The 18,882-nt window shown below is 52.3% G+C and overlaps 7 protein-coding genes across 7 annotated transcripts, besides 1 other annotated feature; 4 read left to right on the top strand and 3 right to left on the bottom strand.

Annotated features, from left to right (window-relative positions):
- Positions 1–537: 537 nt before the first annotated feature.
- On the top strand, positions 538–1,275 carry CTAM01_06214 (uncharacterized protein; the record flags this gene model as incomplete). Its single annotated transcript, XM_060522243.1, has 2 exons — positions 538–873; positions 1,075–1,275. 2 exons carry the CDS (start codon positions 538–540, stop codon positions 1,273–1,275), a joined length of 537 nt encoding a protein of 178 aa, XP_060382971.1.
- Positions 1,276–2,087: 812 nt separating this feature from the next.
- Positions 2,088–2,171: a sequence feature (Short protein (CTAM01_06215, KAK1500763.1) was converted to a misc_feature.).
- Positions 2,172–4,765: 2,594 nt separating this feature from the next.
- On the top strand, positions 4,766–5,070 carry CTAM01_06216 (uncharacterized protein; the record flags this gene model as incomplete). The annotated part of the gene is made up of 2 exons (XM_060522244.1): positions 4,766–4,873; positions 4,948–5,070. 2 exons carry the CDS (start codon positions 4,766–4,768, stop codon positions 5,068–5,070), a joined length of 231 nt encoding a protein of 76 aa, XP_060382972.1.
- Positions 5,071–6,255: 1,185 nt separating this feature from the next.
- CTAM01_06217 (uncharacterized protein) lies at positions 6,256–6,764 on the top strand (the record flags this gene model as incomplete). The annotated part of the gene is made up of 3 exons (XM_060522245.1): positions 6,256–6,301; positions 6,368–6,484; positions 6,556–6,764. The coding sequence occupies 3 exons, from the start codon at positions 6,256–6,258 to the stop codon at positions 6,762–6,764; spliced, it is 372 nt and encodes a 123-aa protein (XP_060382973.1).
- A 2,448-nt stretch (positions 6,765–9,212) lies between these two features.
- Positions 9,213–11,821, bottom strand: CTAM01_06218 (SET domain-containing protein; the record flags this gene model as incomplete). Its single annotated transcript, XM_060522246.1, has 3 exons — positions 9,213–10,160; positions 10,215–10,594; positions 10,645–11,821. The coding sequence occupies 3 exons, from the start codon at positions 11,819–11,821 to the stop codon at positions 9,213–9,215; spliced, it is 2,505 nt and encodes an 834-aa protein (XP_060382974.1).
- Positions 11,822–12,940: 1,119 nt separating this feature from the next.
- Positions 12,941–13,330, bottom strand: CTAM01_06219 (uncharacterized protein; the record flags this gene model as incomplete). The annotated part of the gene is made up of 1 exon (XM_060522247.1): positions 12,941–13,330. The coding sequence occupies one exon, from the start codon at positions 13,328–13,330 to the stop codon at positions 12,941–12,943; it is 390 nt and encodes a 129-aa protein (XP_060382975.1).
- A 107-nt stretch (positions 13,331–13,437) lies between these two features.
- Positions 13,438–14,088, top strand: CTAM01_06220 (uncharacterized protein; the record flags this gene model as incomplete). Its single annotated transcript, XM_060522248.1, has 1 exon — positions 13,438–14,088. One exon carries the CDS (start codon positions 13,438–13,440, stop codon positions 14,086–14,088), a length of 651 nt encoding a protein of 216 aa, XP_060382976.1.
- A 1,536-nt stretch (positions 14,089–15,624) lies between these two features.
- On the bottom strand, positions 15,625–17,046 carry CTAM01_06221 (phosphatidylinositol transfer protein sfh5; the record flags this gene model as incomplete). The annotated part of the gene is made up of 2 exons (XM_060522249.1): positions 15,625–16,345; positions 16,418–17,046. The coding sequence occupies 2 exons, from the start codon at positions 17,044–17,046 to the stop codon at positions 15,625–15,627; spliced, it is 1,350 nt and encodes a 449-aa protein (XP_060382977.1).
- Positions 17,047–18,882: the final 1,836 nt, after the last annotated feature.

Raw genomic sequence — 18,882 nt, forward strand, 5'->3', positions numbered from 1 at the left:
GCACGATTCGACTTGACTACATCGTAGATGGTTCGTTCCCCACGATTTGATCGCGCCAGTCGGAGGACAGACGAGTAATCCTGGCGAATGAAAGGCACGGATAGGATGCTGCATGTTTCCCGCCGACGCTATCCATACAACGACAACGCTGTGTAAGTTTTATTGAGTGTAGTACACTCGGCTGATAGGTCAAGGTCTTTCTACATCTCTATTTTATTACCTCTCATCTGACAACAGTAGTCCTAATTCGCTGCTGTACAACCTTTTGTTCATAGGTTCGTTTCTATCAACTTCACCTTCACCTATCGCCAACTCAACTTCAAACAATGACCAGCTCAGAAGTATATTCCCGGCGGATAATTACTAGAACTTAGCTTCCGAAACTATTCGAAGTTTCTCTTCAGCTTACACTCGTTCTTCTACCAAACGACCTCGAACAACGGCAGATATCAAAGAGAATCACGTGACACATGTTATCTCAATGAACCGAGCATGGAGCCTGCATATCGACAAGACCTCCGCATGCTTACGCAATTCATGCATGTCGATTTCCCCCTCACTCCCACCTCGCTCCAGAACACAATCCGACGCCTTCTCTGTTCCCTCTTCACAAGACTGCTGCCTACCGGCGGTTCGCATCTCACCTCACATCGGAAATGGGCGAGGTCCGGCAAACAATTCTCCCTTGATTACCCCAAGTACCGGTTGTCATTCTCGTCTTGGCGGCATACACACCGCATACGCACCACGCACGCGCACCTGTGGGAGTTAAGGCTGCATCCGATGCCTGGGTCGATGAAGTATAGCTACAACTGGAACGAAGGCATGACTCTATCCCAACTTCGAGGCCAAATCGAAACCGGATTGAGTCGAGCCAGCCCAAGGTCCATCTTGGGCATACGGATGCGGCTCTGCTCCCTTTAGAAATCAGCCTTCAGTTTCAGGTAGGGGAAGGTGGCTGCCTGATTGTCGGTGAGAATCGCGGCATCAGGGCAACGTTCCCCTTGCCCTTGTGGAACACACATGCTCAGGGCGGTCCTCGAGTCTATCCTAGTCAACTAACTCCTTCAAAAGTACCGACAAAAGCCGCAGAGCCGCAACAGCAGAGCCTCCTCCGAGAGCCGCAAGCTCGCTTCGTTTTGGGAATTTGGATGGCTTCCCACGTCGTATGTTGGCCCATGGCGTCCTTTTGCCGCCCTTCGTACTTTCGGCGCAAGACACAAGGAGTCATATTCTCCTCTTCCCCTCATCACTGGTGGATATTTCCTTGATTAATGTCTGGGCTAATTTTGTTCCAGATCACCCACCGTAGGTGTTCCTATCTGCCTGCACTGGGACATACCGTAGCATCGCCTCGAATCACCGCTCTGGATATCGAAACACCTGTACGGGACCTACTAGGGCAGACGTTACATACCAATCGTCTGGAGGTGTCTTGATAGGCAGGCGCAGTTGTGGTCTTCGACGTCGCGTTATGGAGTGTGAACTCGTCACTGCGCCAACTTTCGCCGAGGCAAGCAGGATGCCTTCTGGAACAGCCACGATGGGCACCAGCTCGACGACAGGAGTCTCCACCAAGACGACTCATTCACGTCGGCCCTGTCACCGATTAAGGCTTCCCGTGAAGAAATGTCTAGTGACTTTTGTACGGTGGCTTGAAACCTCGTTGGTCAACAATTCCATTGCCTTGGCCAGGCTTTCTCGACACAGCCGTCGATTGTAATGTCAGTGGGACTCTGCGGACGATACGCTCGAGGGGACGTGGGACTTGATTTTGAGGTTTTGGAAGTATAAAGAGATGGATTGATTCCTGAGATACAAGTGTCGTCTCATCACACCATCAACGCCTTCAACTTCCTCTTAAGCATCTGCTAGATATACTCATCTAAGAATCTACTACTCTTCTCTCCGAGCCTTCTAGAAATCTCCTACTTTTTTCCCCAATCTCTTCGCGCGATCACTCAACCCATCACAATGGGATCTAAGACTTACGTCGAGGTCTGGACGTGTGTAAGTCAAAATTAATCCATCATCACTTCTCCCACGCAATGATTGACAATGAGCAGTGCCAGTGCGGTGACTCTGGAATGACCACGAAAATCGACTACTGCCCATCATGCCAAACCAGACGTTGCACCTATTGCCAAGTTCAGACTCGCAGAGTACGATAGTCGCCTTCAATGATGCTTCGTTCTTTCTCCACGCCAGCGCAACAGCAGCAGCAGCAGCGGCGGCAAATTCCACCAACTTACCCACGGCACACACAATCATTCGAAAGTACTTTACTTTGAACCCCCTTGGCCAAGCACAATGCACGATGCGGGGAGCAACAGGGGTATTTCCCGGGGTGGTGTAAACCGTTCCGCCCACTCGGAGTTGTGTTTGAGGGTGGATGAAGTTTAGTCTGAAGTTGTCGATTCGCTCCTACTTACTTAGATTTCCTTTGTCTTTCATTGGCTGGATCTACTGCTGTGTCCTTTTTAGTCGCTCTCACCTGACTCACAATACAGGCATGCGACGTGCTAGGGGGCCTAGGCCGGATCGACTATTTGATTGGGCTTTATCTCTTTTGTTTAGGATACCGACTGGGTACGACGTACAGCTTCCTTGCTCACTACTGTCTTTTCATTGGATGTTTCTCTGTGTATTAGAGGGGTCTAGGACGCAAGTCATTTGCTAGATACTAGACTAGAAAGTCTCACGACATATCCTCCTCAATGGACTCATCTGTTTTCGTTTTTGCAACGTTACTCAGCCTTTTGAAAGTCTAGAATCTCTTTCGAACCATGAAATGCCGTGAATTCATGGGGTTAAATGCCAAACAGGCAGTGGACAATACCGATTGGAGTGTAAGTTGATCAAGTGTGGCGAAGCCCGACTCCACAGAAACTGCATTGCAGTTACAGGCCGCAGACAAGAACAATTCCTTTAAGCTTCACGTAATGAAAAGACAGAGCAACTTGGATGCCTTGTTTGCTTATGGTAATTCGTAACTCGGGTACTGGAAATGTCACATCCGTGGATGAGACTAGACTATAGGCCCGATGTAAGCCAACGCGGTGCCCTTCTGAGCACTGGGCAACGTTTCTATTCAACTACGACCGGTCTCTTCCGAGGTTCACGTGGATATGTCACATGTCACTTGGATTGCCTACATCCAGCGAGCCATGTAGCTGTTGAAATTGTTCATCATACGTTGGCGCAATTCTCTCAGAACAGTGACGAGTAATATCACGTCATTTGCCCGAGAGCTTGAAAAGCCACTCACTCAAGGCACCCTCGGGAGGGAAGCCAAAATGCCGCCTCCCTATTCATCGTGCCAATAGAGCTCCAATGCCAAAAGGTCTTTCCATCTCCCTTTGGACATTGTGATGTATGCATACCTCATGACCTCCTCTTAGAACACCAATCCGAGCATGGTCCGTCCGATGAGCCACCACAAACACCTCGAGGCCCACCTCGAGGCAGTCTCGTAAAGTAGCCAATGCCCTGAAAGCTTTCAATTCAAAGGACATGATTCGTTCCTCAGTTTGGGGGAACATGTAATGGGGCCTCGTCAAGGCCCGTCGTCACATCAACCTCACAGTAGGATTCGCGGAACCTTGGAAATCACATGAAAGGACCTGCATGCAGCCCAGAGTGCGGTTCAGGGAGACCCATGAAAAGCCCCGTCAGCTTTATTGGCTACCAAGGCTTCGGGGCTGTGAGCTTTACGAGTAAGCAAAGGGCGTTGGTTGAAAGGCGGGATAGGGGGTGTGTGTGTCTGTGAGATGCCGCGGCCGTGTCTCGGTACTTGCTGCCTCGCTTCGTGCGCGGACGACTTTAGAGGGGAAGGGGTGATGGGATCAAGTTAGGCTCTCTTATGAAAATGCAAAAAAAGTCCCTGGGTAGGGGTAAGATACTACGTTGGGGTATGGCGCCAGGGTGCCTCGTGGCGAACGTTGTGCCTCGCGCATACCTTGGGGTCTCCCACCCCGCGGCCTCGGGAGAGAGTTGGTGGTGGTGGTGGTCCGCCATGCAGGCCATGATGCACAACATACACAACGTTCCCACCGCCCTTGAGATGGAAGGTGCCCTTTCAACCGGGAACTCGGGAAGGGCGACGTCGGAGGCGGCAGTGACGCCACAGGGGAGGCCAAGAATAATCGTACACCCCCGGGTCACCGAGTGCAAAGCAAAAAGACTGGCGGCGACACCTCCATTTACCGAACGATTCTTTCTTTTTATGAGACCATGAGGCCAACTTTGACTTTGCGAGGAATCGGTCCCCATCGTAATACGTTGATTGAAACACCGGGAGGAGATATGAGGAAAATACGTGAGGAAAAAAGAGGCGCGCGAGGCCCACCTTGGGAACGATTGGTATTGAGGAAGAGGAGAACATGTAATTGTCACCGGGGAGGTGGCGCAAGAAGCCAAGCCTCGGAGGAAAATGGTTGAGGAAGAGGAAAATCGAGGATTGCTACTTGCTCATCTGCGATTGGTGACTCTTGATTCAAGGAAATACAGAGGAAGCTAGCTGCGCAACTGCGCGCCTTTTGATATTGAGGATGTAAGGACGTGAGGATTTACAAATGCTTCGTTGAGGAAGAGGACCGAATCCGAGGATATAAAAGAAGCTGTTTGCACTCACAAAGCTTCAAGTGATTCCCTCGATACCAGCATCGGTTTTCAGAAACTTCATCAAGCACTACCAATACCACCTCTCCATCACTCTCAGACTTTCAGTCATCTCTTTCAACCACATCAAACATCAGCATCAACAATGGCTCACCACAAGAGCTCAGGATCCAAGGGCCGCGGCGGCGGAAAGTCCCACGGCAGCAGTTCTAGCAGCAAGAAGCAGTATATCGAGTTCCAGGTCTGGTACTGTGTAAGTGACAGCACCATCCCTGCTCATGTTAGGTCGTCTACGGCATGCTCCGACTAACACGCCTCTGCTTCCAGGACCACTGTAGACAAGGACCATACAACCCTGAGATTGTCGTGTTCTGTACCAACCCCGGCTGCGGACACCAATACTGCGGCAATTGCACGGTCGAAATAGTCCGCCAGCGTGTTGATCACTGAGCGGGCGTGATTTGTCTTGGACACGAGTGTCTGCGAGGATGTCTTTTAGCTGTAGGAGATGTGGTGGTAAGGCATGGGAGAGACCGGGTATTGGCATTGGGGGTTTATGGGCACGACGGGGGCAATGCAATACCATGTACATAGACGCCTGAGAACTAGAGCGATCATATGCCATGATCGGCCCAGCAATAGGATTGCAACTGCAAACTGGACTTCGGAAAACGAAACTCTTCGTGCTTGTCGTAGTGTGCCTCGTAATGGTACGTCAGAGTGGCGGCCTCCTCGTGTCGTAATTCGACGTCATGTAAAAGAGAAACTCTCTGCGCAGCACTCTGCGGTCAACCGGGCGTTGCTGCCAGTATGATATGTCAAGATCCGCCTGAGAACATGCCCTTCAAAGCCAGTAATGGTCACTCGATGACATCTTGACTCGAGGCGCCTTCATCCGGTGACTGGGTGACAGGTACTGTGAAACGTTGTCAGACCGACTTCGACAACAGCCAAAGTACATTCCATAAAGGGAGAGAGTCCTCAGTCTGTAAGACAGGGCTGTTCCGGTCTGCGTAGCATTGGTAGACAAGTGAGCTTCGGTCAAGTTTTCCCATACCGACGAGACCAACCGGTGTGGCGGAGTACACCGTAATGTAATGTCTTGTAAGATGAAAGAGAAACGGAAAACGGCCACTCTTACACAACGAGGCAACTTGGAAGAGTCAAACAGAGATAGGCATTCTTCGGAATGAGGCCAAGGCCAACTTGGAAAACGATTGGAGTGGGAAGCGGAATTCATGAAAGTGTAGGTATACCGAGTTGACGGGGAGGGAGGCGAAGCCGAAAAAAAAAACCCAGCCCCAGAGTGCTCCATTGAGACTTTTCTACGCGAAGAAAGCGTGCAAACCACAAAGATGCTTGATACTCACCGAGGTTTGCGAACTAGGGAATTGGGAAATGCGCACTCGCGCGACTCCTAGCCATGGGACTGTTCCAATTACACTTGCAACTGTTGCCTCAACAGAACAGGTTATAAGCCCATCGAATTCCCTTCATCTCGAAGACGAAACAGAAGAAGCATCATCAACTCAAACATACAAACACATCAGAACCAGACGCATTATACTAGCACCGCAACAGACAGCAGCCAAATCAGCTCATACACTTGCTAAGCTTTCCAAACGCACGCCCATCATGCCTAAGCCCACCACCGTCAAGACCACCGTCTGGTATTGCGTAAGTTCAGAGACGCACAGCTCTTCATCACTTGGTCTCGTCCTTTTGCTAACCAACTCTCCTCTCTCAGCACAACTGCTCCTCTGGCCCGCTCAACTGCAAGATCGATGCCTACTGTCCCTACTGCTACCACCAGAAGTGCTCTGGGTGCACGACAACGACGATCAGGACTCCGGCTGGTCGATAAGTGAGTCTGAGTCTCTTAATATGGCACTGGCCTTGAAGACGTTTGCCAGAGACTAACAAGGAATTTCGTAGACAATGAGCCCTTTCTCGATGGCACTCGCCATATCACGACCTGCCTGACATGGCCAGGTCTCACACCCATGACTGGGGCCTTGGACGACACGTCCTTCAACTTCACCACCACCAGTCGTAATGGCGACTACCACAGACAAGAAACCTTCAGACAGCAGGAAGGGGAAAAGGTGCCGCTACAAGGAACACGAGAACGAACATACATATGACGAAGAAGGACAGGGAAGGAAAGAAAGGCAACCCGCTGGCCGGGCACAGCCACTCGTTCATTAACAACCACTCAACACACAAGAAGCGACCCCTCCACAGCATCGAGACAAAATAGAAATTAGATAGACTTAGCCTCAGGGCGAGAACTCAGGCATAGCGAATGAATCAAGTTTTTGGATTTTTGTAACAAGTTGGAAATGTAAAGCAAAGCATCCGACCAAAAAAAGTGGATATCAAAGGTGGCTCGTACCTTTAGCGCTGGTTGCCTCGTGCTTTCGTGGAGAAAAGTTGCAACTCTGCGGTAGGTATGTCGTGGTAATTGGGAAGGTGAAGCTCAAGCATGACGGTGTCCCCCGCCCCACTTGATCCAGGAGCTAGGCTCCCGGGGAGGGGCTAAAAGGTACTGAGTAGCGCAGCGGCGCATGTTCGTAAGTACGCAGGTGCGGAATTGAGCAACTGAGTGTCAGTTTCAGTGGTCGTGAAGCACCGTCCGCGGTTGCGGAAAGGGAGTCAAAGTCTGCCTTTCCCGAAAGTAGGTAGGTAGTTGAGAAACACACGACGAGTGGAAAGCAATGATCATGGAGGGGTACCAAGGTAGTCAAGGAAATGCGGCTCAAAAAATGCAGAGTGGGTGGCGGAGCAACCCAGCCGTTGTTTGGTTGGGTCAAAGTGGCGCGTATGACCAGATACCTAATTGAGGCTCTTCTTTCCCCATTCCTAAACGGCGAATCGATGACCGCAAAGCAAGAGCGGTACCGGTAGAAGCTGATTGCCCTGGGTTTTATTGGCGGGAGAGGAATGACATTGACAAAAGAAACGGAAGAAACACACCGGCCGGGTAAAGTCAGTGTTCGGCGAGCCAAAAGCGTGACCTCCCTTCACCGTCAATCAGGTGTCCCTAACGGCCCCACTTTACAGACGGGCGGGCAGACGGTATGGGGCTCTACTTCCCCTTGCCCGTCATACCTACCTACCAATAGGTAAGGTAAGGTAGGTGGGTTAGCCACAACAAGCCACACCATATGTGTTTCGCTTCAGCTGTCGTCGGAGTAAGACCCGGCGTGTTGCCGCCACACCTCGTCCGGCCGCCTGCCTGAGATGAGCACGTCCGTCTGCCAAGAGTGCAACCCTTTTGCAAGCCAAGTTTAGAGAACAAAGAAACACAGAGAAAACAACAGCCATGTCTAGGAAACCGTAGCGGGCCGCCCGATACCGCCCGACGAGGCAGAAAGGACGGGAACAAGAGACAAGACTCCACCCTAGACCAAGACGCCTTGGTAGTCGAGAGCGAAGTGACTGGCGACGTCCAAAAAGCAAAAAGAAAAGTACAGAATCAGTCACCTCGTCCAACTCGTCGCGAAACCGTAGTACCGCGAACGCCAGCGGCCAACCTCATCCCAACGGCTGTTCCCCAGCGCCGTTTGCTGTTTGTCGCTTCGCCACAGCGCCCGAGGTTGCAGTTTCCCAATCCCTATCTAATTAGGCAGGCTTCTGGAACTATTCTCAGCACAGAGCAGCCACAGGCCCGCCCACGACTTTGTCACAGTCTCAGAACCCAGAGGTCGTAGGCGGAAGGCCAAGGGGAGAAATGGGTCCCGCCGCCCGGGAGTACATAAATAAAAGGTCCATGCAGCGTTCCATTCCAAAGCTAATCGGTACGTTCCTTTCTCTCTTGACCGACGGGTCCACCTCGGTGTGTCTATTGGTCATAAACTTCACCCAATCACCGCCTCACCTCTTCGATTCCCTCCCTCACCTTCGTACCCGGATGAAAATACTCGCTCTCTCACCACCCCTCTGACCTCAACCAGCGCGTGCAGCCTGACAGACTGGGCTCGGTCAACGAATTCAACCTCACGCTAGTCACGAAATGCTGGAGAATAGATCCATTGGTTGTCGTTAAAAGTCACACCTCGCGTCATCATCAAATTTAGCGTCTCTTCGCGAACTCGAGAAGCAATGGACGGAAGAAGGTTGTAACATGCCAGTTAAAAATAAAATATGCCTAAAACTGCTGCTGCTGACCACCGTCTGAGGAGGAAAAAAGTAAAAAAAAGATGATTAGACCCTCTCTGCAACTGGCAATGAAGTCCCCCAGTTCCGATAAAACGTATGCAGCCAGATATCGCAGGGGAGAAGCGAGAATGCCCAACTCTTAGGCAGAGACCGATGTCCGTCCCCGAAGCTTCGACGTCCTTGTCTCTCATTGCCTCCCCCCCCTTTCGTCACTTCTTCGTTCGTCTCTCCCCTGTACCATGTCGTCCTTCCCTCGATTCCCGTAATGTACAATGCCTTGCCTCCGTTTCGCCTGTTGAATGACCGAAAACACCTTGCCAACGCCAAACTCATCCGTGCCGCCCTCGTTTGTCGACGTCAAGAATCAATATGATGAATGAGGCATCGTGAATGCCTCATGCAGTGTGGCTCAGACTTCGCCACGGGTTCGCCTAATCTTGCCGGGCTGTGATCGTGGCCCCCGGGCTCACAAGCTCAGGGCTTACGAGACGGATCGTGGAACCGCGGGAGAGCTCTTCCAGTGCGTTGCGAGACGCCTTGCTAAGACTTCTGTGAAGCTTTTGGCCCTTGCTCTTCTCCGGGGTAAGTTCCTCCTCGTTCTCTGCTCCCGCGGCCACAATCGTCATGCTCGGCGCACGACTGCTCAGCTTCTTGGGCGAGACCTTTCCGTACGTCTTGAGCATCTTTCCGGAGCCCGACTTACGGACTGCGGTAGCTTTGCGCGCGGGGTTGGGAGCCGTGTACTTCTTCGGAGTCGACTTCTTCGGGGTTGCCTTCTTCGCTGTTGTCTTTGCCGGAGTCGCCTTTGTGCCCTTGGCCGACTTCACCGGGGTGCTCGTCTTGCTGGTGCCGCCGAGAATTGCCATGGCCGATACACGTCTCTTAACCGTAGCCGCGCCCTTGGACGCAGCCTTGGTGAGCAGACCGGTCGAGGATAGTGATCGTCTCACTCCCTTGGCGGCCTTGATCTTACGCTTCTTTGCGGAGCCGCCGTCTTCTTCGTCGCCAATCATCGTTTCGATCTTTCTCTTGCTCGCCTTGACAGCGCTCTTGACGACAGCCTTGATAGTCGACTTGGGAGGCTTGGGCTGTTTGACTTCCTGAGGCTTAGGCCCTAAGATCCCTCGACAGTTCGGCGCGCCGCAGAGACACTTTTGAACATTCTCGTCGCTGAACGGACTGAAGTTGTAGTCGTAGGTGAGTTCCTCGCCCGTCATAATGGGCTTATCCCCCGCGAACAACGCCATTCTGGGCTGGCCAGAGACAATCCACTTGATCATGCGGCAGTTGGGAGCACATGAGTGGTTGACGAAGCGAGCGATGCTACCGGTCGTGGCGTCGATAATCATGTTCTGATCGAAGCTCATGAGATAGTAGCACTGGTGATGCGGTTAGCTCTGCTGGGCGTCAAAGTTGACTAGGTCTTTACCCACCTTGTTATCCTTGTACTTGGTTTCCATGCGGTTGTTGCATTCCTCATCAGTAATGATCTCGCCGGTGTACTCCATGACAATCTGGTTCGGCTCGAAGCATCTGTTCGCGCGAATGCCGTAGCCACGGTCTGACGTCTTGATGACCTCGACACCAACGCGATACTTGCCACCACCTGCCTTTCTCTCTTGAAGATCGGCAAAGGCGCGGTTTGTACAGTTTTCCCGGCCCACGTTGCAGTTCTTGTCGTCGCACTCGTACAGCATGATTCGGTTCTGGCAGTCTTCACTGCATCCGTCCTCGGGTTTGCAGACGCACTTGGACTGGTCGATGAAGTGCGGCGTCTTCTTCCACAGGCTCAGAGAATCGCCAACGAAACGATCTGTATCAAGGTCAGTGAGGGGAGTCAGCTAGCGGCGATGGGTATCTAACTCTTTGTCATCTTGCGGAAGTCGTCGGGCTTCGGCTGGCCAGGCGGCAAAGGATTGCAAACATCAAAGGGGAGCTTGAAATCGCGACCGCTGAGCAACAGGCGCAGTCCATTAAACATTGGCAATGGAAGGGCCTTGTTGGGGCGACCGTAGTCCTTGAGCTCCGGTGTTTGCGCAAGCTTTCTCTGCTCAGGTATCGACAGCCCCTTGGTCAAATCAGACGGAGCCGATTGGCCGGCATACAGTCCACGATCGAGATATTTCTTGTGACGCTTCGTCTTCTTGGAGGGGGCGTCGGCAGCCTTCTCGGCCTTCTCCTCTACCTCCTCTTTCTTGGCCTCGAGCGGCTCAGATTTGGCCTTCTTGGCCGGTGGCGCGGGGATGTTGCCATTTTCGTCCAAGATCACGAGCTTTCCATTAGACCAGACCGTTCTGATGACAGGCTTCTCGTCAATGCCGGTGAACTCCTTGGTGTCTTGCAGGCGGCGCAATTCGCGGGGAATCTTGGACATGTTCTTCTCGAAGGTTTTGCGACTCCGCTTGCCGAGATTGGAGACTTTGGTCGCAAGAGTCTCGACAGGGGTTCCGATAAGACGCGCCGTGTGACGAGTAATCCGCGACGTTGCTGCTTTTTCCGTAGTAATCTTCTTCGCACGCGGTGTCTTGAGAGCCCCAACAGACCATTGGAGGTCCAACGCGTCAATGCCGTCGCGGACAAGGTTGCTAGCGACACGCGCCACTTCGTCCGTATTGGCTCCGCCATTGACAAGCGTCTCGCCAGAAATGGTCCGGCGCCGGTCAGCAGCGACAATATCACCCTTGGAGCGGCGGTGACCGCGGTTCGCCGTGCCACTGAGTTTTGAAAGGTTGTATACACCTTTGCCGGAGCAAGACCGACGTGGGCGCGCTGCGGGTTGGGGCTCCGAGGGCGTTTCGGGTGCAGGGTCGGGAGTCGGAATGGCATCCGCAGGGATTTCGATTTGAGCCTCGATTTCGGTCTCGATAATGGTTTCGGTCTCGAGAATGATGGGGATGTCGTCTAATTTGGGGCCCTCTGAGGCCTGGCTGGCAACATCGGATATACTGGTGGGAGGCGTGGAGCTGGAAGACGCGATGTTGGAGGAGGAGTCAGTAGCGAGAGCGGAAAGCAAGCCGCTATCGCTGTGTAGGAGAGACATATTGGGCGAAAATACCCAGTCTCGACGCGATTTTGAACTTTTGCGTCGTTTATGTCGTGTTTGGAGGTCGGTAGAGGGGAGATGCGACGCGTTCCAAAATAGAGTGTGCGTGTGTTGCGAGGTGGGAAGAAAGTTGGGGGTGGGAGGTCCAGAGAAGTTCCAGACACGAAAAAGGCCAAGGAGAGGGATTAGACCGGGGTGTGTGCGGAAACCGTCTCCCCAGGCACGCAGAATTGGCTCGTTCGCTGCCTCTTAGCTCTCACCTTACCGGCCGGGCATTGAGTGGCAATAAGGTGAAGGTAGTTTGCGAGGGTATTTGGCAGACGAAGTACTCTGTGCCGTAGCAAACCAAAGCGCACTTCAGTCGAGTACCTTGACAAGCGGAGGGAGTGTAAAAAGGGGGAAAGATGAGGGAATAAGGGAACCCGAATAAAAATTGGTAAAGTCAAAAAGTTGTTCCCGAGTTCCGAAGTCTGTATTGGACAATTGGACGATTGGGGTTTGTTGGAAATTCTGAGATGGATTTTCGATATTGCTTTGAATAAGCGCAGTTCAATTCCTGGTAAAAGCGCGTGAGAAGCTATAGCGCTGGAGGGTGAGTCGTGATAAGCCGGAGAGCAGGAAGTGAGGTGGAGTGTAGTGTGTGTGTGTGTGGTGTGGCAAGGTAAGGTAGGGTGAGATGGAGGGATGAGACAAAGACACGGAGTCTAAGGTAAGTTAGGGTACCTTGCGGTAAGGAAGTAGGTGAAAGGAGGAATTGGTGCGGATGGTGGGATGTGATGGGTTGGCAAAGAAGGATGGCTTTGAGGGAGCTTCCGTCCCGTCAGGTTATCCAGTGTCGTGTTGAGGACACGGGCAGAGCGTGGAGAGTGGGGACGCGACTGATTTGATTGATTTAATGGATGGATCAAGGTGTTTTGACCGGCGGTTGTTGATTGATGGATTTGCTTGCTCTATCGGTCTGGCTGCCGCTGGCTATTCTGCTTGACTTTGCGGCCTGCCTTGGCCACCTAACTCTGAGTACTTGACGGATATGTCCGTTAGGTTTCGGCTCTGTCGACTCTCCTCTTCACCGTTTGCGGAGACAGAGAGCGATAGGATTGACTGAATTGCGAAAAGTCAACCCAGGGAAGGTGTAAGAGAAATCGAACCCAGTAGTTCGGGCTTGGATTTGTATGAGACGTAGTCGAGAGAGCCAACGCACGCAAATGCTGGAAATGAGAGGGCAAAAAAGAGATAGAGACGGGGAAGACGGGAGCAAGAGGCGAGAGAGGTGCTTCTGGATAAACGAGAGACGCTGAGGTGAGGAACGGGGCCTTGCTGACCTTTGTACCCCTTGTGAAAGAACCAGCGCGGGAAGGCTTGCCTTGGTGTGTTGGGCCAGCATACGCCGCCGCGCTTCTTCACTTCTGCTTTAGTTTGTGCGTCTCTTGTCTGACTTTGGTCGGTCTCGACTGGCGCTGGTCTTGCGTAGATTTGGTGACTTTCAATAGCATAGAGTGTGTACATGAGACATGTATACAATCTACCGAGAATATGGGGAGTGGATGTGATTCAGACGGAGAGGGGCAAATAACAGTGAGAGAGTAAGAACGTGGAGATTCCGTCGTCTCTGGATGCGGATGGATGGACGTGACCTGGCCTCTCTTCGGGCCTCGTTCGTTTTGGGCTGGGGAACCTCTAAAGGTAAACAGAACCCTGTTCGGTCCGTGTTGTGTTGCGTGTGCGTACACGGGACTCTCTCTGTGTGTGTGTCTCCTCTCTTCTCCATTCATCCAGTCCTATTCTCACTCTCGTCTTTGCCTCTCCTCCACTTGTACATACTCCCTGAACATCGGATCCTTCATCCTGCTGACTTACGGTCTAGTCGACTACACGGCCGGATAAGCCGAAACAACCAAAGTCGGCTCCATCACAATCTTACAACCTCCAGCAACCAATCCATCGATTTACGGTTTTGCAAAATTGAGCTTGCTCATGATCCTCGTGTCGTCGAAAACGCAAGGTTCAAGTGTCATCTGGTTGTGTTGCTTGTATCTTCTCGGACCACCTCCTGCGTTTTGCCTCAATCGCTGGCGCCACCGCCGTACTGCTGCTCTGAGCCTCGCCCCGATACAGGCATGATGGGCAACACCACACCATACTTGCATCCTCCTCCTCGTCTCGACCACTCGCCATATTGGGACACCCATGTGGGTTCGACTGATTGGGGTCCGCAAGCAAACACTCCTAACTCCAGCTCTGGCCATAAGATGTTATCTGACTAACAAACAACAACGACTTGCTTATGGTACTAATGATTACCACGTATGATAACTTTCAAAGATGAAGCTATCAGTCTGCCTTATATACGGTCAGGTTCATCATCATGGACTCTGAGTGGCAGGCTCAAATGGTGAGATAGGCATGGTGGGATCCCGAATCACGTCACCCTTGGGGACCACTCGGGGCTAATCTGTTTCGGATCTACAACCAAAACGACACTATCATGACAGTATAGACAACCTTGAAGAGTTGTTTTCGAGTGATTATATGCTTCTCAGTCACTATTTCTTGAGAGTTACTCTCAGAAAGGTCAACTCTACTGTTGATTCTAACATCGAGGCTCGGAACGTCTGTTGGTGACCAAGGCACCAATGCCCTCACCGGGCAGGAAATGAAAACCGACATCACGCATAGATCAGAAAGATGAAGAAATATATGGTGCAGTAAGCAGTTTACAAATTGCTTGGTTTGGTTCGCGCTGGATTGAGAGTAGGTCTGCTAGTGGTGCTGCACTCAATAGCATCCTATTGGAAACATACAATTCAAACAACAATGCCCGCGACGATAACCGCACTCATCGACGAATGAGATCAATTTGACAGGACATGAGCACCGCTGAATAACTGCGGTCAGAACCTCGCAAAATTCGTGAGATAGACTACAATACCGTTTGGCACTTCGAGGACTCATGACTGAGTTCAGATCCCCATCATTTGGTACTGCGCACCTTTCGAGGTGAAGTAGAACCGGTCGAATATTCATCTGGAAAGACTCGTCGGAAGTGCTTCCCAACGTGGGCTGAAAACCATATAACCGTAGTGTTCTGCAGTTAAGCATCGCGGAATACGTGAGTGTGCTACTTGCTACCTTGCTTGAAATGCCGCTGCTTAACCCCCCCGGGATGCGGGTCGAACAAGGCAGGTAGGTGCGCAAACCACCCGGCGGCACAATCACTACACTCTTCGAGGATAGGTATCTATGCGCTCGGCCGGCAGGCTGCCAAACATGCGAGACGAAGAAGCAGAAGGGGGCAAGGGAAAGCTGTGCGGTTTCACTCTAGATGGAGCTCTCCTTTCTTCGAGTCAGTCGGTCTTTGCACATTTCTAACACCCTCAAGTTTCCCGCAGGTTTGAACTGTCGAATTTGATTTTATTCTTCTTCCTAACCTAGGTATTAAAGAGGAGACATTCCCATCCTTTCCTGCTAGTCTCTCTGTTCTGATCCTTCTTTCCTTCCTGTCTTCGATCGAAAAAATTGAATTCGAATTGACAACGCCACAAACACACACTAGAAGGGTATTATGGCATGAACGCAAGGAGAAAACGCAGTGGGCAAACCAAGGACTCTGCCATGCCTCTACTGGAGATGGAGCGAACAAACCATGGATGCCTAGAAACCCAATGGATCTCTTGCGACAACATCATTCTCATGTTCTCGCGAAAACCACCCGAGGTTCAGCCCGCAGATTCAAAGGCATGTAACAAAAGGAAAAAAGCCACGAATAGAGAATCAAACCATGCAAGCCATCAAGTTATCCTTTAGGCAGCAACAGTCTTGGCCTCCTCCTTAGCCTCAGTCTTGTCATTGATGCTCAAGTCGGCGACGGTGGGAACCTCGGTCTTCTCAGCCTCAGCGGCCGCAGGAGCAGCCTTGACGGGCTCAGAAGCGACGGCAGGCTCGCTGACAGCGACTGCGGGAGCGGGGGTCTCAGCGGTGACAGCCGCGGGAGCCTCGGCGGTAGGCTGGGTCTCAGTTGCAACAGGCGCGGCGACGACGGGAGCAGCAGTAGCATCAGCCGCGGGCTTCTCGACAGGGGCCTCAGCCTCTGCGAACTTGACGGTCTGGCCGGTGGTCTTGATGCTCTCAGCGTTTCCACCGTAGTCCTTGGGGAGCGAGTCCTTGTAGGCCGGGAGCTCTCCGCCCAATTCGGAACCATAGCCGAGAGGGTGGAACTTGGCGATGGTCTTGGGAGCGAGGAAGACCTTCATCGCCTTGAAGACCCAGCCCATGAGCGCGGGGATGTTGACGAAGTACTTATGGACGAGAAGCTCAGGGTAGGCCATGGCGAAGATTCTAATCGTCTCAGAGGAGGCGGCCTTGACGGCAGGGTCCACGCGAAGGAAGCTGACGTTGAGGTAGTCGTGAACCTGGATCATCTGGTAGGGGTCCTCGCCGCCATCGGGGATGGCGGTCTGGACCTTGTCGAGATTAAGCTTGCGGACGCTGAGCTCCATAAGGGCAGCGCGCCACTTGATGAACCTATTCAGTTGTGTAAGTCAAATGTTGTTTCATGCGATACAGGGAATCTCATTTTCTCGGGTTATCACTCACTCATCGACGTTGCCAAAGGTGGCCTTCTTGTCCTTGACGGCCCCGTAGATGTTCCAGGTGATGATCATCTCCTTGCCCTGGGCGTCCTTGTGGGTGGTGACATAGCCGAGATCGCCAAACTTGCTTGCATCGAAGGAGACTTCATCAAGAAGCTTGCCGGGGTTAGTGTCACGACGCCAAACCAAGGCCTTCTGGAGCTGGTCAGCAGCCTTGGAGACATCATCGTCGTTGGCGCGAAGGAACTTCTGCAGGACGACGGTGGTGGGAATGTGAGTGTCGTCGGAGAGCTGCACACCCCACATCTCGTTGTGCTTGGCCTCAGCCAAGATGGTGGGAAGCTTCTCAAAGAGCGAAGACAGGGGAGTCTGGGCCTTCTCAACAGGCTTCTCGGCAGCAGGAGCGCCGGCCTTCTCATCAGCCTTGTCCTCCGTCTTCTCAGCAGCAGCTGCAGCGGGCTGCTCAGTCTTCTGCTCCTGCTTGACCTCAGGGGTGGCATCAGCAACGGCGGCGGGCGCGGGAGCGTCGACCGAAGTCGGCTCTACGGCAGGTGCAGCGACGGCCGGCTGCGCCTCAGCAGCAACAGCAGGGGCAGGCACCGCGACGGGCGTGTCGGTGGTCTGAGCAGACATGATGGGGATCAGAAAATTCCGTGAGTGAGATGAGTCTGAGAGTGAAAGTGAAAGTGAGAGGGTGTCAAGGAATGACTGTGGGAAGTGAAGGGTGAAATTTCCGAGAGTGACAGCTCCTGGCTGGCGTCTTTTCGCTCGGAAAAATAAGATGATAAGAAAAAAAGTTCAGGCCGGTTTTTCTGCCCCAGCCCCTCTTGCTGCAAAGTCGCGTCAAGTTGCCTCAGGTGTGTGCGAGAGTGTGTGTAAGGTAAGGTAGCGTGCGGGTGTGCGCGTGTGTGGTATCTGTCCCGGTCTGTTGGGGTGACTAGGTATTATTTTTTCCCTTTGAAAGTGAATGTATTGTTGGGTGATCAGGCAGGTAGGCAGGCAGGCCAGGCGGTAGGTATAATAGGCAGGTACGATGAGAGAGAGAGAGAGTTTGGGAATATGAAAGGGAAGGTACGCAGGAATTGCAAATGGAAGGAAGGTACGAGGTGCGCTCGGGTACTAAAAGTAATTGAATCTGATGGGAGACGGAAAGTGGCAGCAGCAAACAGACCACACACACCACACGAAGCGGCAACGACAAGTTGTGGCAGCAACGGCAACGGGAAAGAGCAATGGAACCCAAAATGAACCTTCCTTGCCTCGGGAAGGTACCTTGGCCAGTCACCCAGTCCACCTCATGTTCCAAGAACCAAGGGTCACTCTCATCCTTACTCCCATCATCATCTAAGGTAAGGTAGGTAGTACCTTCCCTTGGGTTATTTACAAGTTCAGCCCAGGTACCTACCTTATTCTACCTAAGAGTGAGGCACCTGTCATGCTTCACGCCAGGCCGTTGCCATTCACCCGTCTTGAGTGCTCCGTGCGTTGCTTCCGGGGAAACTCGAGGTATCAACCCATCCAGCCAGTGATGTTTTCTTGATGAAGATGATGCCGCCGCCACTGCCACTCACTACGTAGTAAGGTAGGTATTCGTACTCTAGACTCGCATCTCCAGAAACAATCTCAGCTGGGCTGGGCTTCAGTCCTGGCCTGTGCAGACGGGAGAGTGGAGTGGAGATGGACCCCCTTTTTTACAGGTGATTTGCGCCCTCTGTTTCGACGGAGCTTGGATGGGGTCACAGTCCTGACATGTAAACTCCTTGTCCAGAACTTCCTTGTTCCTAGTTGTTTCTTCCTTTTTCCAAGTCTTGTCCCGTCCAACGAAGCTTCGTCACTCGTGAACTAAGTAAGGCACTTGTTGTTGTTGGTTTTTACGTTTGATACCGATTTTCCTCGTTGGAAACTTGCAAAATTGAGCAAGGACCACTGCCTTGACAAGCCATCCCTACTGTACACCACGCCGCAAGTTTACACTACTCGAGTCACTCAACCTCATCAATGATCGATGGACCGATGTAACCTCAAAGTCTGTGGTGCTTCGATATGCTGTGATATGGATTGAGCAGAAAGAGCATTACCTGGGCCACAAGACGGCTGGTCGAGTTCAAGGCAGCACGATCGATGCGAAGCCTCTCCATCAACACGGATATCTCATTAAACCCTTTACCCCCCAGGGCTCCCAATTACCTCCGATCTTCCAACCTCCGGTACCAATGTGCCCCGCCATAATCAGCCGCCGCCGAATGCCGTTAAGCCAGCTGTCCGCCCGCGTCGTCAAAATGTTTCAGGGGCTTTTTTGGTCTTTTGTCCTTCTTGTCCTTGCCGCAGACCATTGAGTCGGGTTTTCCAAGTTAGTGCAAGCGTCAGGCCCCAAAATAATACTACGAATATCTCCTCGGTGATCTCCCAAACGACCCTCCGGTACCGTCCAAATAACGAACCTTGCGAAAGGAAGGCACGACGGAGAAA

This window comes from Colletotrichum tamarilloi, assembly GCF_030869305.1.
Source record: "Colletotrichum tamarilloi strain Tom-12 chromosome Unknown Scaffold_17.1, whole genome shotgun sequence".
In the NCBI taxonomy this organism is placed as follows: domain Eukaryota; kingdom Fungi; phylum Ascomycota; class Sordariomycetes; order Glomerellales; family Glomerellaceae; genus Colletotrichum; species Colletotrichum tamarilloi.